At 39.9% G+C, this 18,641-nt stretch overlaps 1 protein-coding gene across 3 annotated transcripts in view; it reads left to right on the top strand.

Moving 5' to 3' along the window:
* Rundc3b (RUN domain containing 3B) overlaps positions 1–18,641 on the top strand; it is a 159,759-nt gene that overhangs the window by 57,354 nt on the left and 83,764 nt on the right. For 2 of the 3 annotated variants that reach the window (XM_057758776.1, XM_057758774.1), the window contains exons 5-6: positions 9,939–10,028; positions 15,036–15,116. In XM_057758776.1, coding sequence (XP_057614759.1) covers positions 9,939–10,028; positions 15,036–15,116 — 171 coding nt within the window. The remainder of the gene's footprint in view (positions 1–9,938; positions 10,029–15,035; positions 15,117–18,641) is intronic. The other variant, XM_057758775.1, reaches the window with a different exon arrangement.

Genomic DNA, 18,641 nt, shown 5'->3' with positions numbered 1-18,641 from the left:
AGAGGGAAAAACATTCTTCCGTCACACTGGCGCGTAGGCAGATCTGTGGGTCATTTTCCTGATTAGTGGTTGGTACGAGAAGACCTGGCTCACTGTGGGCAATGCCATCCCTGAGCAGGTAATCCTTGGGTGTATAAAAAAGTTAACTCAGCCAGCCAGGGGAAGAAAGCTGCTAAGCAACACGCTTCCATGGCTTCTGTGCCAGTTCCTGCCCCCAGGGTCCTGTCTTGGTTTCCCTCAGAAATGTGACCTGGCATATGTAAACCAAAGAAACCCATTCCTCTCCAAGTTACTCTTGGACATGTTGATTATCTACCACAGTAATTAAAACCAGACTAAGACAGGCACTGTGATAGTTGATCTTCACTGTCGATTTGACTGGATTTATAATCACCTTGGAAACACTTCTAAGGGTGTCTGTGAGGATATTTTCAGAAAATTTAACTGAGAGGAAAGGTATAAGCCAAGCGTGAGCAGCACCATTCTGGGGTCCTGAACTGAAAAGAGGGACAAAGAGCAGTATACCAGCTCCATGTTTCTCTGCTTCCTGAATGTGGGTGCCCTAAGACTTATAGGGCCTCACACTGCTGCCACCGTGCCTTCGCCACAGTGATAGACTGTATTGCCAGATCATGAGCCCAGATCCTCCCTTTGGTTGCTTGTGAAGCATTTGGTCACAGCAAGGAGAAAAGTAACCTATTCAGGTACGTTGTTTCCTGTGATGGAGTTATGAAAATGTGTTACAAAGAATGGAGCTGGTAATTGTAAAACCAGTTAAACTGTGTTGTAAATGTACTTTAAATGGGTTAATTTGTATACAGTTTTTAAAAAGTTTAATGAAGTCATGTGGGTATGAAAAATAACAGGCGTTTATAAATTATGAAAATATTATGAAGTGATATGACCTGTGTTCTAGAATTCTTTTTGACAATTTTACTTAAATTGGATGTACAGGATATTATATTGAAATAAGTATGCATTGTGGAAAGGCTAAACACTCTGTAATGGCTCTTTTCCAGTGTGTTCTATCTTGCTTTCTTCTTCAAAAATCCTAGATGCTACTGTTCTCTGGGCTCAGTCTTGCATGATCTTTTATTTTTCCTCTATTTATGTTTTTTTCAGGAACTTTATTCCCTTTCTTGACTCTAAATATCATTTATATCATCCTGAGTCCACATTTAAATTTCTAGATAAATAGTTCATATATGTGTTCCCCTTCTAATAATATTGTTAATTGTTATAAAATAATTTCTCTATGTACAGATAGTTAAATATGTTGGAAGTGTAAAATTCACATTTGATTTTTCCTTTGTTCCATGCTTATTAGCGAGTCTGGTTGATCCTATCTTTAACTTATTTGAAATCGCTCTCTTTACCCTCCAAGAGTCTTAGAGGGTAAAGAGAGCCCGCTGACCTATCTTAAAAGTAAGAAACCTTGTCAGTTTTTCTGTAGAACATTTAAATGACTGCTTATCAATAGAGCTAGCGTGTTTTTTTTTTTTTTTTTTTTTTTTTCCTTTAACTGCTGCCTGGCTGGGGGACTTGTAATGAGTTGCTTGACTTCTCTGGAGGATATATATATATATATAGTGAAGCAGTCTTTCTCTTAGGCTCCCAGCAGCTCCCAAATCAAGATACAGAGACCTGTTATCAATTATGAAGGCTTCTCTTACACTTGACTTCTCTGGAGGATATATATATATATATATATAGTGAAGCAGTCTTTCTCTTAGGCTCCCAGCAGCTCCCAAATCAAGATACAGAGACCTGTTATCAATTATGAAGGCTTCTCTTACACTTGACTTCTCTGGAGGATATATATATATATATATAGTGAAGCAGTCTTTCTCTTAGGCTCCCAGCAGCTCCCAAATCAAGATACAGAGCCCTGTTATCAATTATGAAGGCTTCTCTTACACTTGTCTCACTAGATCTTATAACTTAAATTATAACTTAAATTAGCCTGTTTCTGTTTATCTATTTGGGGCTTTTTACCTTTCTTTCTTTATGTGTGTCCTACTCTTTGTCTGTCTGGCAGTTGCCTGGCTGACTGGTCCTAGGCAACCCCCTCTCTCCCTTGTTTTCCTCTCTCTCTTCTGCCTACTCCCTCTGCCTTCCAGCCCCACCTTTTCTCTCTACTAGCTAGCTATGGCTGTTCAACTTTATTTGACCAATCAGATGCCTTAGGCAGATAAGGTGAAACAGCAACACATCTTTCCATAGTTAAACAAGTGCAGTGCAAACAAAAGCAACACACCTTTACATAGTTAAAGTAATATTCATAACATAAACAAGTGAAATGCATCTTTACATAAATATTCCACAACAATATAGTAGCAAAATTAAAGAAATCAACATGAATAAAATATGTTCTATCAATATAGTTCACTATTATTGTAAATGTCTCACAGCCTACAAAAATTTCTCTAGTTAGACTTATGTAGGCCAATGTTTCAAATTAAACACTTGAGTGTTTCATTCTTCAATGACTCTAAAAGTATAATCTCATCTTTCTCTCAACAAACTGGTTACTTACCTTTAAGTATTTACCACCATCCATATGGTCTTTTTTCCTTTGTTTCTTGCCTCTCAATTCCCTGGGACTTTGATATGCTCCAGAGAGAGGGGCTGTGTCTGGCTTGTTCACCAGTATAAATGCAGTAGGCAGCATCGTCCTTGTCACATAGAAGGACTTGTTAGTCATTGGAAAAATAAATATGAATCTCACATTCTTAAGACCTTTGTAGATTTTTATTGTGTCCCTGTTTCACATTCATTTTAACTCAAGCAAAGTATATTGCTTATTTATAATGTGATCTTTATCTACCACAAGGGAAGACTGTGTTCCTTACAATTCCTTGTATACAGATTAAACTGGAAACAGGAAAGAAGAAAGTCAGTAACTAAGTTTCTGCAGCTTATAAGTTCCCTCATATTTTAATAATGTACTTTCAGGGTAAAACTTACCTTTACAAAAGGCAAATTTGAAGCATGATACTGTACTGGGCTAGCTATTTCAGTCCCACCCACAGGTTATTTATGGTCCGCCTACCCGAAAGGCCTTAACGAGGCTTACAGAATGAATACTCAGAAGGATTATAGGGACTTATTTTAATTACAGCTAACGTGTGTGATGAATAAAAGTATAAATATGCTACACACTGCTAGTCACTAGCACCTTCTTAGCCGACACATAAGTTGCGGTGCACTCCCTGACCAGCAGGGAAGGATGACCACGAGTCGAGGATTCTTATGTAAATCACACTTTATTGGAGCCTCTTGGTTGAAGGGAGAGCAGAAGCCCCCCCCCCCCCCAGCTGCTATTATATAGGGGGTAAGGGAACTAGTCGTGCATTGGCCGATGCGCGCCTGCCGATGCTCCTGGCCACGGGATTGGCCCTAAGCACGTCATTGCCACTGCGCATGCGAGAGGCACGGTTCCACTGCGTTGCCTAATATGGAGTTGTTCACCAAGTGAGGCCGGGGCCAAGCGCCATCTTGTAATGGCAGCCACTCGAATCGGCTCCCAGCAATAAGTGACTAGAAGGAATGCATCTAATAAAAATACAACTCACCATAATATAAAGATTGGCTTTTAAAATTTTTCTTGCATCTAAAATGTTGCACAGTACCCAATGATATACTCTTATTTGTGTGGAAGTTTTATGTATTTTTACCTCAGTACTTTAAATATTTATCTTCTTGGAATTCAGTGTACTGTTTTTGTTAGTGTTCTCAAAAAATATTTTCTTTAGAACAAAAAATATTGTTAACAAAGGAGTGTTTTCTTAGTGTATGCTTGCTCCTCTCGGGTTCGCTGTCTCAAGCTTTATACTCGGCTGTTCTACTGCATACTTAACAAGGTTTTTCTGTTGCAGCTTTTCTGTGAGACAGTGTTCTCTTGAAATCTTGGAAAGCGATGCTAGAAGCCTTGTTAGGGTGAAGGTTAATTTCCTTCTACCTCTTCCATGTACAAATAACAAACGTCTTTAACTAATGATAAAGGCATAATTTCCTCAGATTAGTTCAGCGTACTGTGGTTTTGCTGTATTACCTCAGGCTTAGAGGTACATTTCTGAAATGTATCTTCATGCAGAAACAGTTGAAACCATGACAGGCAGCCTCCTACGGAATCTTTCTCTTGTATTTGTCCTCTACACTGTTGGATTATATTGTCAGGCCAGTGAGATGTTGGGTTGAATAATGGTTTGACAAGAATAACTTGCATCTTAAAAAATCATTAGCTTAAAAACTTGGCTCATTTATTAATTAGTAGATCTAAATCCCATTTCATTAAAGTAAATTATATAAATATGAATATAAGAGACCCCTGACTCTCATAAACAGTTCTCTAAAACCAGTTAATTTTTTGTCTTGGTTTCTTCAGCAGCCCATAGTACAGTGTTGACAATAGGAAACAAGTAGAATATTTCTTTTGACTTTAAACTGTAATTTCAAGCTACAATTGGCTCAAGATGGGGATTTAAAAAAAAAAAAAAAGACTCGTCAGGGCTGGAGAGATGGTTCAGTGGTTAAGAGGTTGTTCTTCCAGAGGACCTAACACTTGCATGGTGGCTCACACCTATCTGTAACTTTAGTTCCACGGGATCTGATGGCTTCTTCTGGCCTCCAAGGACCTAAGGCACACAAGATGTCCACATACATACATCTAAGAAAATACTCATACATATAAAATAAAAATAAATAAATCTTTAAAAATATTTCTTATAAGAAAATAAAAGGCTATTAGAATATTCCCATTAAGTTAAATAGAGTCTTTTTCTGAGTAATTTAATTACTTATTGTTATAATTATTGTAACATAATTATTATTCGTTAATGTTCCATAGAATTGAATTATCTAGAACCACTGAAAAGAAGGTGGTAGAGAGTAAGGACCAGTACTAAGGAGTAGCAGGACGCAGAGGAGGGAGTCAGTTAGGTGAGTGTGACCTGCACCCAAGCTTCAGAAGAGACAGTGAGTGCTGTGCTCTCCTTGGCCTGTGCTTTATAAAGTGCGCAAATATGCTTTTTGCAAGCATATTACAAAAATCAAGCAAAATGTGTTTTACATCACAATGGTTAGATAAAAACATGGATGGGTGGGTAGAGTCTGCAAATATGTAGCCACCGGTCTGCAGAAACTGACTCATCAGGACAGTATGCAGAAGGGGAAGTCACAGGGGCTGTTCAGGAAAGACCAGGTCTGGACTACAGCAAGAAAAAAAAAAAAACTGTTTCAGGGAAAACAAATACAGCAGAGCGGACACAAACAGCACCAGGAAACAGAGGTGGTGGCAACACCGAGAGACACTTTGGCCCACCTGAGGAAAAGGATACATGGGTAGATTCTCCTGTCGGAATGAAAAGATTTCATGGTAAGGATGGCCACAGACCTTATAACATGGCGTGTTAATGACTGAGCCTGGCTTACCAGACAAATCCAGCTTTTTTTTCAACATTTTTGTAAAAATGTGGATTCCATTCTAGGGGACTTTACAAATGATAGGAAGTCTCAAGAAATACAAATTAAAAAGACTATGATGTTGAAATTGTGGAAGGGATAAAAGAATGCGTCCACGTGGTGACAGGGTGTACTATAAAGAAATCCTCTCAGATTACCCTAAGACCCATGTCTCGGGTAGTGCAGGAGGCCACACCAACTGGGTATTATTGTAAATTAGAATGGTGTTGGCCTGCTCACCTGTGAGCGAGATCTTTGTGTGCTATTTTGATAACTTTGCGCTGAGATCTCTGCTGTGGTGAATGATGCTGAGAATGCACTGTCTTTCCTGACTGCTGGAAAACACTGCAAGGGCACCCGCTCACGCGTTCACAGCTCTGTAAAACACCTCTGCTGTCTGTGGTTCTCATATACAGATGATGATGGACTTTAAGTATGTTGGTAGTTAGCAAAAGTAATGGTTTCTGTTATCTTTTAGAAGTTTATTAATATTTAGAGGACAAAACAATAGCTCTAGTATGCAATGACACATCCATACATGTATGCCATTGTACTTTGCTCATGTTCACCTCTCGATTACCGTTTTATGTCCCCCTTCCAAATATTCTCCTTTATGCTTCATGTCTCTCCTATATAGACATACATACATGAAGAACATGCATATGTATGAGAGAAATATATATGTATATAAAAGAGAAATTTTAGTGTTTGAATCTGACTTTCTTAGCACAATAATCCTCAATTCCTCTCATTTTTTTTAAAAAAAGAACATAATTTTGTTCAAATAAAACCATGGTACTAATTTTCTTTCTGTTGCTGTGATCAACAGTGTGACCAAAGGCAGTGGGGGGTGGGGCTCTTTGGCTTACTTCCAAGTCATACTCTGTTGTTTAAGGAAGTCGAGGCAAGAGCTCAAGGAGAAACTTGAAACAGAACCCCTGGAGGAGCACTGCTTGATGGTTGCTCAACCATAGGCTCATGATTAGCTGGCTTTCTCATACAGCCCAGTGCTACTTCTCTAGAGATTATGACACCCAGAGTAAGCAGGGCCCTCCTGCATCAGTCAATAACCAGCACAGATCCCATAGACGTGGTCATAGGCTAGTCTGTTTCAGGCAGTACTGCAATGAGACTTCAGATGATTATAGGTTATGTCAAGTTAACAATTAAAGCTAACTAGGACACTGTGTGTGGGGACAGAGAATTTTCTTCATCTCTGTTGGTGGAAATCTAGGCTGGTCCCATATCTTGGTTATTGTGATAGTGCAATATAGATGGGATGTGCAGGTGTCTTCGTTGTATACTTAGGTTCCTTTCATAAATGGAGAAAATACAATGGATCGCTGTTCCTTGTACCTGTTCTTTTATTATTTCATTCCAAAGTTACTACCAGTGTATCCAGTGAAATACAGCAGAGTGATACCCTCTAGAGTATTTCTCTGCCTACTTAACAACGCTGCTTTGAATTGTTGATGGTTCTATTATTTGACACTATACACTTTCATAATAGAGTAAAGTTGCTTGGAGTATGCCCCACAAGAAGAGAAATATCTTAGTATATGCAAGACCCTGGATGCAATCCTGTAATACTGAGAAAGAAGACACAATTAAAACAGCAATATAATAACTTATATATTAACAAACTTAAGGATAAAATGTTCTAGAAGCATTAGGAAGTGCTAAAACTTTCAATATAGCCTATATACCTGGAAGTATGCATCCATTTGTGCAGTTTTATGGATTTTATCTAATGGTTCTTTAAAACAGTTTACTTAGAAATCATTTTAGACAATATTCTTTGCCCTCTGCAAGTTCTTCCAAGATCCTCCCCACCGCCCTGCCCACTCAACCTCTTGTTTGCTCCCCCACACATGCCCCACTCCCAAAAACAATAACCAAAAACCAAAAAAACAGGAAAAACAACCAAAATAAAATTGAAATAGATAAGCAAACTAAAGAAAAGAAAAAGAGAAAGTAAATAAATCAAAAAATAACAAAAAGTAAGTGCACACACACACACAGAATGGACTCTGTTTTGTGTTGTCCAACCACTCCTGGGCCTGGGGACTGCCTTGGATTGTTGTTAATATACCCAGTGACACATTGAGGAAAACTGTTTCTTTCCTTTCCCAGCAGGTATCCATTGCAAATTGCTTCTGGTTAGGGGTGGACTTTGTGTCCACTTACCCTTCTCAGTACTGGCATTTTGTCTAGGTTGAACCTGTGCAGGTCTTGTGTGTACCCTCATGATCTCTGTGAGTTCATGTCTATCAGTCTTGTGTCTGGAAGACACCGTTTCCTTGATAATCTCTTCACTTCCTCTTACACGTAGATCCCCGAGCCTTGAGAGGCATTTGATAAAGACTTCTCATTTAAACTTAATTTGCTAGTCTCTCATTCTGTATATTGTGGATCTCTTTGTTAATTGTCAAATACTGCAACAAGAAGCTTCCCTGATGACAGTTGAGTGATGTACTGATCTATGGGTATTTTATTGGCATGCTCCTTTAGTAGAATAAATTACTAGGTTATCCCCTGCACCCATGGCCTCTCTAATCTCAGTTCCTGGCCCCTTTAGCAGTGTCGTGTGGCTTCCTTCTCATCTGGGAAACTGGATTAGAAGGATTAAATTGGGATGGGGTGGAAAAGAAGAGTAGAGAGGGGGATCTGGGGAGGGACGACTGACACTAAAGGCACTTTTAAAAATATGGAAACCCACTACTGTAGAAGCTTTCTAAAATGTACACGTAAATGAAAGGACTCTTACATGTAGTCGCCATATAATGGAGGAAACAATACCTAAGTAGAAATCTTATACCACCAGGTCAAACCTCAGTGCCGGTAATGTGTTACATTTGTTGAATCGCTGGTCAAAGGGATCCTATAGATCACCCCACTCTATATCACAGGTTATAGCCAAGGCTCTTGGTTACTCTTCATAACCTGATGGTAAGACCCTGTTGCTGAAGATGCAACTTCTGTATGTCATTGGATACAGAGATACCGAGCTGGTGCTGAACCAGTAGCTACTACTGATAAGTGTTGATGGTGCTATATTTCACCCAGTTTAAAACCCTGTGACCTACAAGAGAGACCTTCCTGTGAAATACACTGGCACAGTGGTAGCACAAATGGCATCGGAGTAACCAGCCCCTTTTGGAGTGGATTGATTTTATGGTTATTAAACCATAAAGCATTTGGTGTTTTTGGACCCTATCATTTGCAAGTCATCACTCTTGGTATCTTCACACAAAACTGCTAAAGAGTTGTTTTTTCTTTGTGGCTAGTACTTACCAACATGATAGACACAATTCATTGCATGGTTACAGTTCGCTAGAATAGTCAGTCTTTTAGGAATTGTTTTAAGAGAAGAAGCATTAGGAATAGAGTTCTTCTCGTGTCTCTAATGAAACACAAGACAGGAGTGGGATCAAAATCAGATACATGTTCTTATCTAAATGTCTCTTTTGTGGAACACTTTTTATGGAACTTAGAGAAACATCATTAATCTTTGGTAGACTAGAAGTTTTTACGTAAATCAGTGAGAGCAATTCTCAGAAGGTGCAGAGACACAGATAACCTTTGTTCCAGCCTTGTTCCCGGTGGCGTGTTTGTAGGTGTACACCGGTCAGAGAGTGAATGGTTGGCTCTCATTTTCCTCTTCTTGCTTTTTATTAATCAGAACTTCCTTATGAACTATAACGTGGTTAAAAATTTTTTAAATATTTTTGTTTTAAAAGAAGTTGTGTGATTTAGTAGAAAGAATTTAGAGTACTGAGTTACTGCTTAGCAACTCATAAATACGAAATTTAGCAAATTGTCTTGACCTTTAATAGCTGGTACATTCCTTAATATTTTCCAAAGAAACTTTAAACAAGCATTAGCCAGAACAGGATGGCTTATAGGCATGAGCAGAGGCAGAATTACATTCAGTTTTGTTAGAGAATGTGGTTTCTTTCACATACAACATCATGATGACCATCTGCTCCAGTCTTACAGCAGTGTTAGTGTGATTACAAACACCATGCTTTCTAAGTCGTAAACTTGGTTAGTAATGCTTAGAGTTATAGAAAGACAAAAACTCTTCCTGCACATAAACAACTAATGTCTACACAGTTTTGGAAACAGACCGAGAATTGAACCTGAATTTACTGCCTCTTACTTGATATTTATATGACTTTATATTCAGGAAATTTCTGGGCATCTAAGGTCCATTGAGCTATTACTTTAGAGATTCTTTTTCAGAGAGAGAGTGTAAAAACATTTAGGAATATTGATTTTATTTAGGATAATGAGTTTGAATGTTCTTTGTTATTTTTATGAAGGCTCTAAATATCTTTGAGACTGCAGTGGTCAGTTTTTAAAATATGCATTTAACAAAATTGAGCTCTTCCTGTGTTACTTTTGACTGTGATTTCTTCAGGCCAAACCTGAGTTTGTTTTTAATCCGCATGTATTCACTGCATTTTTTCCAGGAGGTTTTATGAAGATGGAGCCATTGTCTTAGGTGAAGAAGCAAATATGCTTGCTGGCATGCTGCTTGGGCTCAATGCCATCGACTTCAGGTACTCGGCGTTCAACAAAACGAGTTCGGTTTTTAAGTGATTATACCTAACAGTTTCTACTCATGATTTTTCTTTTGGTTTGCTAAATAAAGCACGGCTAGACTTTGGTATTGGATTTTTATTGCTTTCAGAACGACTAGTTTTCCGACGTCCTAGAAGAAAGAAAGTGAGGTGTTTCTAACTTAGCGGGCCTACTCTCTTAAGATGGGTGAAAGAAAGAGTAGCCAGTATGGGCTGCAGCAGGACTCTGCTGACAGGGAGGGAGATTTCCGTCTCTCGCTCTTGATACTTTCAGCTACTGCTGTAAAATGTAAAGAAGTAGATTCAAAGCAGATTTAAAGTAAGTAAGAGTCTTCCTTTCCCAAGTCTAGGTAGATAAAATCCTAGGAGGATGTCTTGGGTAGCTTATACATCTTGTATTATTAGCATTAATTTGGAGTATACAATATTGTTCATTTTTCCTTTGGTTCTCAGTAAGATGAACCAGTCCCAGACTGATCACAAATGCTAAAAATGGTTGTGGTTAGATTACTTTCAAGATTCTGAAAGCATCATTTTGCATTTAATTTAATTGTGTGTTGTATTAAAAGTAAAAAGTTGTCTGTAAGAAAAAAATATAAGAATGAAGGAAGAATATTTTATGAACAGTTCAAGAATATTGATACTGAAATGACTTTCAGGTTTTGACTTTTAATAGACTCCTATAATTTTCATTGAGGTTATTTTTTTCTAGTAACTTACTTTCTCTTCAAAATATTTATTACTTCATAGGTTCTGGATTTCCCCTATTTATAATTTAATAAGAAAGTAATAGCTTAATTTTTAGGATGAGCATCATGAAGTCTAAATGTTTGAAGTTTTTATTGCAGTTATTTAATATATGTGTGCATGGTGGGGGCACATGTGAACGTGGGGAACAGGACAGGGTGCTGGCCTCTCCTACCGTGGGGGTCCTGAGGACTGCATTCACAGCATCAGGATTGATGGTGACCTTTACTCACTGAGGTGTCTTGCCAGCCTGAAGATTGTCTTTAACCCTTGAGTGTCGTTAACTCTTCATGTAGGTGTCCCGTCGTCTTAGTCCTATCCGTCTGTCTTGTATGTGTTTGGGTTTTTTTTTCTTTTAGAAGTTTTATTTCATATTCAGATTACAGTGTTTCACCCATGACAGCGATATACTCATGGCCATGTCACAGTACAGAATACATATAGTCTAACTTTTAAAGTCCCCACAGACTTAAAGGGTCCTTCCACTGTTCAGAAGTCTCGAGATTGAAGTGTCTTTTGACTGTGAACCACTATTGAATAAAATATAAATTACAACCAGCTGGTGGTGGCACACGCCTTTAATCCCAGCACTTAGGAGGGAGAGGCAAGTGAACTCTGTGAGTTTGAGACCAGCCTGGTCTACAAGAGCTAGTTCCATAACAGCCAGGGCTGTTACACAGAGAACCCATGTCTCAAAAAAAACAAAAAACAAAAATAATAAATAAAAAATAAAAAAATTATATGCTTTCACTGTACAATGGTACATTCCCATTTGTAGCACAATTAATAAAAACTCAGAGACAGAAATTGATGTTCAACCTGAAGGTCAGAAAAGCAAAACAACCAGCCACTGGCTCTTACCTCTCTATCTCAGTCCAAAATGGTGACCGTGCCTCCAGGAATCTCAGAATGAGACTGTGTGTGAGAATTGTCACCTCCCATTTTACATTCCTCTCTAGTGTTAGGATTAAAGGCATGTACCACTACTGTTAGATTTCTATGGCAAACTAGTGTGGCTACTGGGATTAAAGATGTGTGTCACCACTACCGGTCTTAAGACTGACCAGTGTGGCTGTTTTGGTCTCTGAACTTCAGGCAAGCTTTATTTATTTATTAAAACACAAATGAAATATCACTACACCCACTCTGAAAAGGAAGAATGCAAGCATGCTGAGGTTAGACCAGAGCAGGAACTGCAGCAGGGCAAACACCAAATCCTGTGGTTTCGTGTCTGCGGCTTTAGTTTCAGAGGGTATAGATGGATCCATCCTTCCATCCACCTTGCAGTCTACAATATATGCCACCCTCTTTGGCTGTTTTCAAGCCTAGTGTGCAGCCCTCCTAAGAAATACATTTCATGGCCCTGACATCTCCAACGTCTTGGAATCTATACTGTAACCCTGCTTCCACCCTCACAGCTTCATGCAATGGCCTCAGAGGGCTTCTTTGTAGGTACTCCAGCCTGGCACAGTCACACCTGCCTGCCATTAGCAGTATTCGGAATTCCCGGAAGAAGACCCCCTGATCCACTCATACGTGCATCTTTTATGCCACCAAACTAGACTCACTGCCAAATTCTGCTTCCAGCTTGGGGGGGGGGGGGACCCCGGTCTCCTTGGAGCCCAGTTGTAGCGGTTTCAGTAGGCTACACGTGGTCAAAATGTTCTATATACAGTCACTTCCAAGAACAAGAAAACTATCCCTCTCTCTCCTTTAAAAACTTGGAGCTTGCCGGGCGGTGGTGGCGCATGCCTTTAATCCAAGCACTCGGGAGGCAGAGGCAGGTGGATCTCTGGGAGTTCGAGGCCAGCCTGGTCTACAAGAGCTAGTTCCGGGACGGGCACCAAACCTACAGAGAAACCCTGTCTCGAAAAACCAAAAAAAAAAAAAAAAAAAAACTTGGAGCCTTTGATACTGGGGTCTTCCTCAGGGTATCTTTCCTGTTGTTCTGTGCAGAGCAGAAGGCTTCTCCTTCATGGCAAGAATCTATGTAGCAATTAGAGTCTTTTCTTAGCACCTGCCTTGACTGTAACCGTAGCTTTCTAACGCCCTTTCCTCTCCAGACTGTACATTGCCCCCTTTCTAACTCGTGTTCTTTTTCCTTGTAGAAATCAGTAATGATTATGCCCCCCCCCACTAAATGTTGTGCTGTCTTGAAATTTCTACTGCCAAGGAAATTAGCCCATTACTTTAAAATCTGATCTCACATTCTCAGACTATGAGCCAAATGCAGCCAGATCTTTTGCCAAAATATTGCATTTGTGATAGAATCTTTGTTCCTTGCGGAAACCAGTGTCTCTGGGTTGCTGCTACCGGGTTCTGTTACTGCTGCCTTCTAAGGCTCCATCAAAGTGGCCTATTAAGCTCTGTTTACAGCATTCAGTGGCTTTTCCAGCCCAGATGTCCAAAATATTCCACACTCCTCTTATATAATAAAGGTCTAAAACTACATGCTTGGGTTTTTCACAATAATGGCCCATTTCTGATACCATTTATCTGTTAGCTTCTTCTCTGTGGCTGTGATAAAATGCCCTAACGTGGACAACTTAAGGGAGAAGGAGTCTGTCGTTGCAGAAGAATAAAATCCATCATGACATAGAAGACATGATAGCACTAGTAGGGATGACGTGGTGACAGAAGCAGGAAATGGGAGATCACATTGTGCCCCTGCTCAGACAGCAGAGTGAGAATAGCGGGGGGGGGGGCGGGGGGGCAATAAACCCTCAAGCCCTCCCTCACTGACATAATTCCTTCATAAAGACTTCATAACCATCTCAAACCATGCCATCGGCTGTGAAACAAGTGTTCAAAACAACCATTAGGGATTGAACTACAGTAACCAGACATTGACAGCAAGTGTCTTTAACTGCGGAGGCATCTCACTGACACTGTGTGTCGAGCGAAAGCAGATACCTAAACCATATGTTAGTAATGTCTGTGAAAATGGAGGCACGTGTGTGAAGTGGCGCCACTTTAATTTTGTCCTAATTTGAACCTGGAAAAGTAAATGCATACTTTTTGTATGTTTAAATGAATATTTTGGCAGTCAAACTTTGGAACAAAATCAAAAGATGAGAGTTCACAGGTGATTTTTTTTCCTTTGAAATATCAATCTGATTTTTTATAAATGTTTCTGCATTTATATTTATGGAGGATATGTTTTTTGGTGTTGTTTTAGTTGTTTTGAGCAATGTTTTGTTTAAAACTGGGATAACTGGTGTGCATCACTGAACCAACTCTAGAAGATGTGTTCTTAACAATAGTTATCGTCAGCCAGACACCTTCTTATCTTTCTGTATGTGTTATACAAGAGTGGAGATCTGGATTAGGGGTCAAGAGATTTAGATTTCCTTTATTGGCATTGTGAGCATCACAGCATGCCCCTGGGCATATTGCTTCACCATATCTATGACCTTACAGTCTCAGAAGAAGCTAATTAGAGAGTGGAGGATTTCCAGCCCCTCTTGGAGATCTAAGATCTAAACTTTTTCATTTATTGAGATAGTTGAGAAACTTCTTCTTTGCTAATCAAGCAGACCTTTCTAGGAGATCGTGTTACCTGAGAATTTGTATTTAAACATGGAAAGCAAATCTTTTTTTTTCATTCTCTAGTGATATTTTGAATGACCAATAAAAATCAACATATTGGCAAATAGCGTAATAAAGTTTAGATTGTGTGGAGTTTTGAGGAATAAGGGTCTCCATAGACTCATATATTTGAATGCTTAGTCACCAGTTGATCTGTTTGAAAGGATTCCATGGATTAGGAGGTGTGGTCTTGGAGTGTGCCTTTGGCATTGGACTCTGGGGTATCAAAAGCCCATGCCAGGACCCTCTCTGGTTGTGGATGTAGCTCTCAGCCGCTTCAGCAGCAGCACACCTACCTGCTGCTGTACTTTCTCCTGTGATGATAATGGACTAAGACTCTGAATCTGCAAGCAAAGCTGCCAATTAAATGCTTTCTTTTGTAAGAGTTTTTGTGGTCATAGTGGCTCTTCACAGAAATAGAACAATGATTAAGACCTTGATTTCTCAGTAAATTTTATTGTTGCTTTATGAAACATTATCTAATATATTAATTAACCTGTCGTATAATGCTTGTCATTGATATTGAAAATTAAATATTTAGGATACTTATTTATAGCAAGTAACAGTTATATTATGAACAAAGACATTCCTGTGCAGTTGGAACTTTAATATTTATGTACTAATATGAATATTTATTATCTGCTTTCTTAGCTTCTGCCTAAAGGGAGAAGGATTGGATGGCACCTTCCCTGCTGTAATAGACTATACACCATATTTGAAGTTTGAGCAAAGGTACTTGCCATTTTGAAATATGTTGTTGAAATCTTAATTGTAACTTAATACTTTGAACAATTTTTATCTGATTTAAACTTCGTATGTAACATTTGTTTCTTATCAGAAATTATTAGTTAGAACTAAGGAGATGACTCAGTGGATAAAGTGTTTGCTTTACAAGCATGAAGTCCAGTTGACATCACCAAAACTCATGTAAAAGATAGCCATGGTGGAATGGGTGTGCAATCCTAGTTCTGGGCAGTTAAAGACAGGTGGTTCTCCAGAACTCATGGCCAGGCAGTCCAGGTGAACTTGAGCTGGAGAATCAATAGAGACTTAGTCTCAAAAAGTAACATCGAGAGTAATACAGAAAGACACCCAACGTTGACCTCTGACCTCTGGCCTCCAACACACACACATACAGGAGTGGGAAGACATTAAGAGATCATTAGTGAGTTCTACCTCCAACTGCACTTCCAATATTTATGAAAATATAGTTTTATATTAATCTCAGTATGCTGTTTGTATAAAAATATCTATTTATATTGCTAAAATCATTGTAAAAGAATACCTATACATGCTCCAAACATTGAAATTTCAGGACTGTGATTCATTAGATTGGGTTCCACTTTGTGGAAATAAACTTTACTATCTTTTTGCTGTAAAATTTCACTTATTTTAGGTAAATTCAGTGACAAGACTACTGACCCTTAAATTGTACACTTCTAAAAAATATCTAGCAATGAATCCCACTGCTAGTCTGTGTAACAATATTCTGTAAGAATTCTTGATTTTTATAAGCTTATTGAAAATTAAGTAGCTGAAATCTGTAGGTGTTTTTTGTGTTTTCCTGAAAAAAAAAATGATCTTATGAATAGCATAAAATTCTATTATACTTAAATACTGTAATCAGGCTATAGTTATAATTGTAACTCTGTAAATTCTGTACATATGTAATATAGATACATAATCATTCAAGGTATATTTGATTAATGCATACCTAATCTAGGAAAATCAATCTCTGTCTCTCTCTCTCTATCTCTCTCTCCCTCTCTCCCCCTGACTGTTCTGGAACTCGCTGTGTAGGCCACGCTGGCCCCTAACTCACAGAGATCCACTAACCTCTGCTTCCTGAGTACTGGGATTAAAGGCACATGCCATTATCCCCAGCTTAGAAACACATTTTCTTAAGTGCCGAGGGTGTGTGTGTGTGTGTGTGTGTGTGTGTGTGGAACATTAGAAACTTCTGAATAAAAGTACAGCCCCTGACTCCAAGAAAACCACCCACCATCTAATAAAAGATTTCAAGATTTCAAGTAAAAGTATTTGTGGCTTTTTCTAGATGGTGACAGATAAGAGCAACCTCTGCTTCTTTGGGGTTAATTTTATGAGCGTACAGGAGGGCTCCTTACAGGAAAAGGGTGAAAAAAAGGCGGCTGCATCACAGAAAAGGCCACTCAGAAAGATGCACCCTTGAGCCCCAGGGAAAGAATCTCCCTCCCACAGTGGTACTCACTGTCTTTATAGCCCAGGAGAGGGTTTGTGAATTGAGGAACTTCCGAGCTTCTGGAACCTGGTAGCATGAGCTTGTCCTTCTTTATGGCTGAAAAACATTCAGTTGGGTCTATATGCCAGGTGTTCGTTCTGTGTCCCACTGTTAGAGGACATGCAGGTTGGTTCCAGAACTTGAAGTCCCTAATAAACACCGATGTGCAGATACCCTTGTGATACTCTGACTTGGAGTCCATGTAAAAGCCCAGGAGTGGTTTATCTGGTGCACATGGTAAATCCAGTATTAGTTTTGAGAAACCTTTGTACTGACTTTTATCCATCTGAACTGTTTTACATTTCTACCAAAAGCATATAAGCCTTCCCTTTAATTCACATCCTTGCCGACATATGTTATCTGCTTTCTTTTTTTTATTCATTATATGCTGTAGTAGCTGGTTTTATGTCAGTATGATGCAAGCTAGAGCCATCAGAAGGAAGGAGCCTCATTTGAGGAAATGCTTCTGTAACATCCAGCTGTAAGACATTCTCTTAGTGATTGATGGGGTGGGCTGGTGGCCCCAGGTTCTGTAAGAGATCAGACTGAGCAAGCCGTGTGGAGCAAGCCAGTAAGCAGACAGCCCTCCTCTGACCTCAGCGTCAGATCCTGCCTCTCGGATCCTGTCCTGTTTGAGGGATGGACTCCGCTGTGGAAGCACAGGCTGAATAAACCCTTTTCTCCTCAACTGGATTTTTGGTCGTGAGTTTCATCTCAACCATAGAAACCCAGACTAACACGTATGGTCTCTTCGTTTTTATTTTTTGTATTTTTATTTTTAATATAATATTTTTATTACTTTAAAATGCCATACTTGATACAGTGTATTTTGATCATATTTATCCCCACTCTTCCCCTTAATGCCTACATTCACCCCCTACACGCTCCCTTTTAAGCTTCAAGTCCTCTTTAGTGTACTAAAACCCTCTCAGTCCAATTGGTGACGTCCCTGTAACTCACAGCTGTGGACTATCAGCTGGGGTATGATCCTCTTACCAGAAACCACACCCTAAAATATTGGCCCCACCTTTGCCCACGAACTGTCAGCCATGCCTGCGTGCTCAGGAACCCCCTCTCTCTGCTGGATTGTTTGCTGGCTTGAGACGGAGCAGGCAGCCGCACAACTATAAAGTATATGCAGGGTCTGTGGTTGCTGCTGCGGTCTCTGGGAGCTTCACTTAGTTGCTTCTGTAGGCCATGTTTTTGGGGTGTCCTTGACACCTCTGGCTCCTACAGTCCTCCCTCCTCCTCTTGGGTCGGATTCCCCTGGCTCCACCTTGTTTGGCTATGGGTCTCTACATTGCTCTCATCAGTCGCTGGACGATCTCTCTCTGATGGCAACCAGACAAGGCACTCGCTGATCTATGGGTATAGCAGGATGGCATTAGGAATCTCTTCATTGATTTTTTTTTTTTCCTTTTTGTCCATAGTGTTTGGTTCTACCTGGGTCTCTGAGCCATCCAGCTTCTGGTTCTGAGCCATCCAGGCAGTGCCAGGCATGTGCTATCTCTCATGGCATGGGCCTCCGGTCGGACCAGTCATTGGTTGGCCTCTCCACAAGCTGTGCCCCACCATTACCCCAGCACATCTTTCAGGCAAGACAGATAGCAGGTCAAATGTTTTAAGTCCAGATATATTTTCCAGTCCTACTGCTGGAGTCTTGCTTGGTTATGGAAGATGACCAGTCAGGCTCTGTATCCCCCATTCCTAGGAGACTTTACTGGGGTCCCTCTCACAGATTCCAGGGAGTTTCCACTGTACTTGGTTTCTGCATAGGCCCCCAAGTGCCCGCAATTCCAGTCATTCCTCCTAGTACGCTCTTCCTCTAGCCCCCCCCTGCACTTGATCCCTTCTGTCTGCATCCCCGCTTGCCTGCCACCAGTCCACCCACAATCATCAGTTCTGTTTCCCCTTCCCAGGGAGATCCGTGTGCCTCCCCCCACTTGAGTCCTCCTTGAAATTTAATCTCTGGGGCTGTGGATCAGAAAGCAAATTTT

Source organism: Chionomys nivalis, chromosome 26 (assembly GCF_950005125.1).
Source record: "Chionomys nivalis chromosome 26, mChiNiv1.1, whole genome shotgun sequence".
Lineage (NCBI taxonomy): Eukaryota > Metazoa > Chordata > Mammalia > Rodentia > Cricetidae > Chionomys > Chionomys nivalis.
This window is presented reverse-complemented; position numbering and strand designations above follow the sequence as displayed.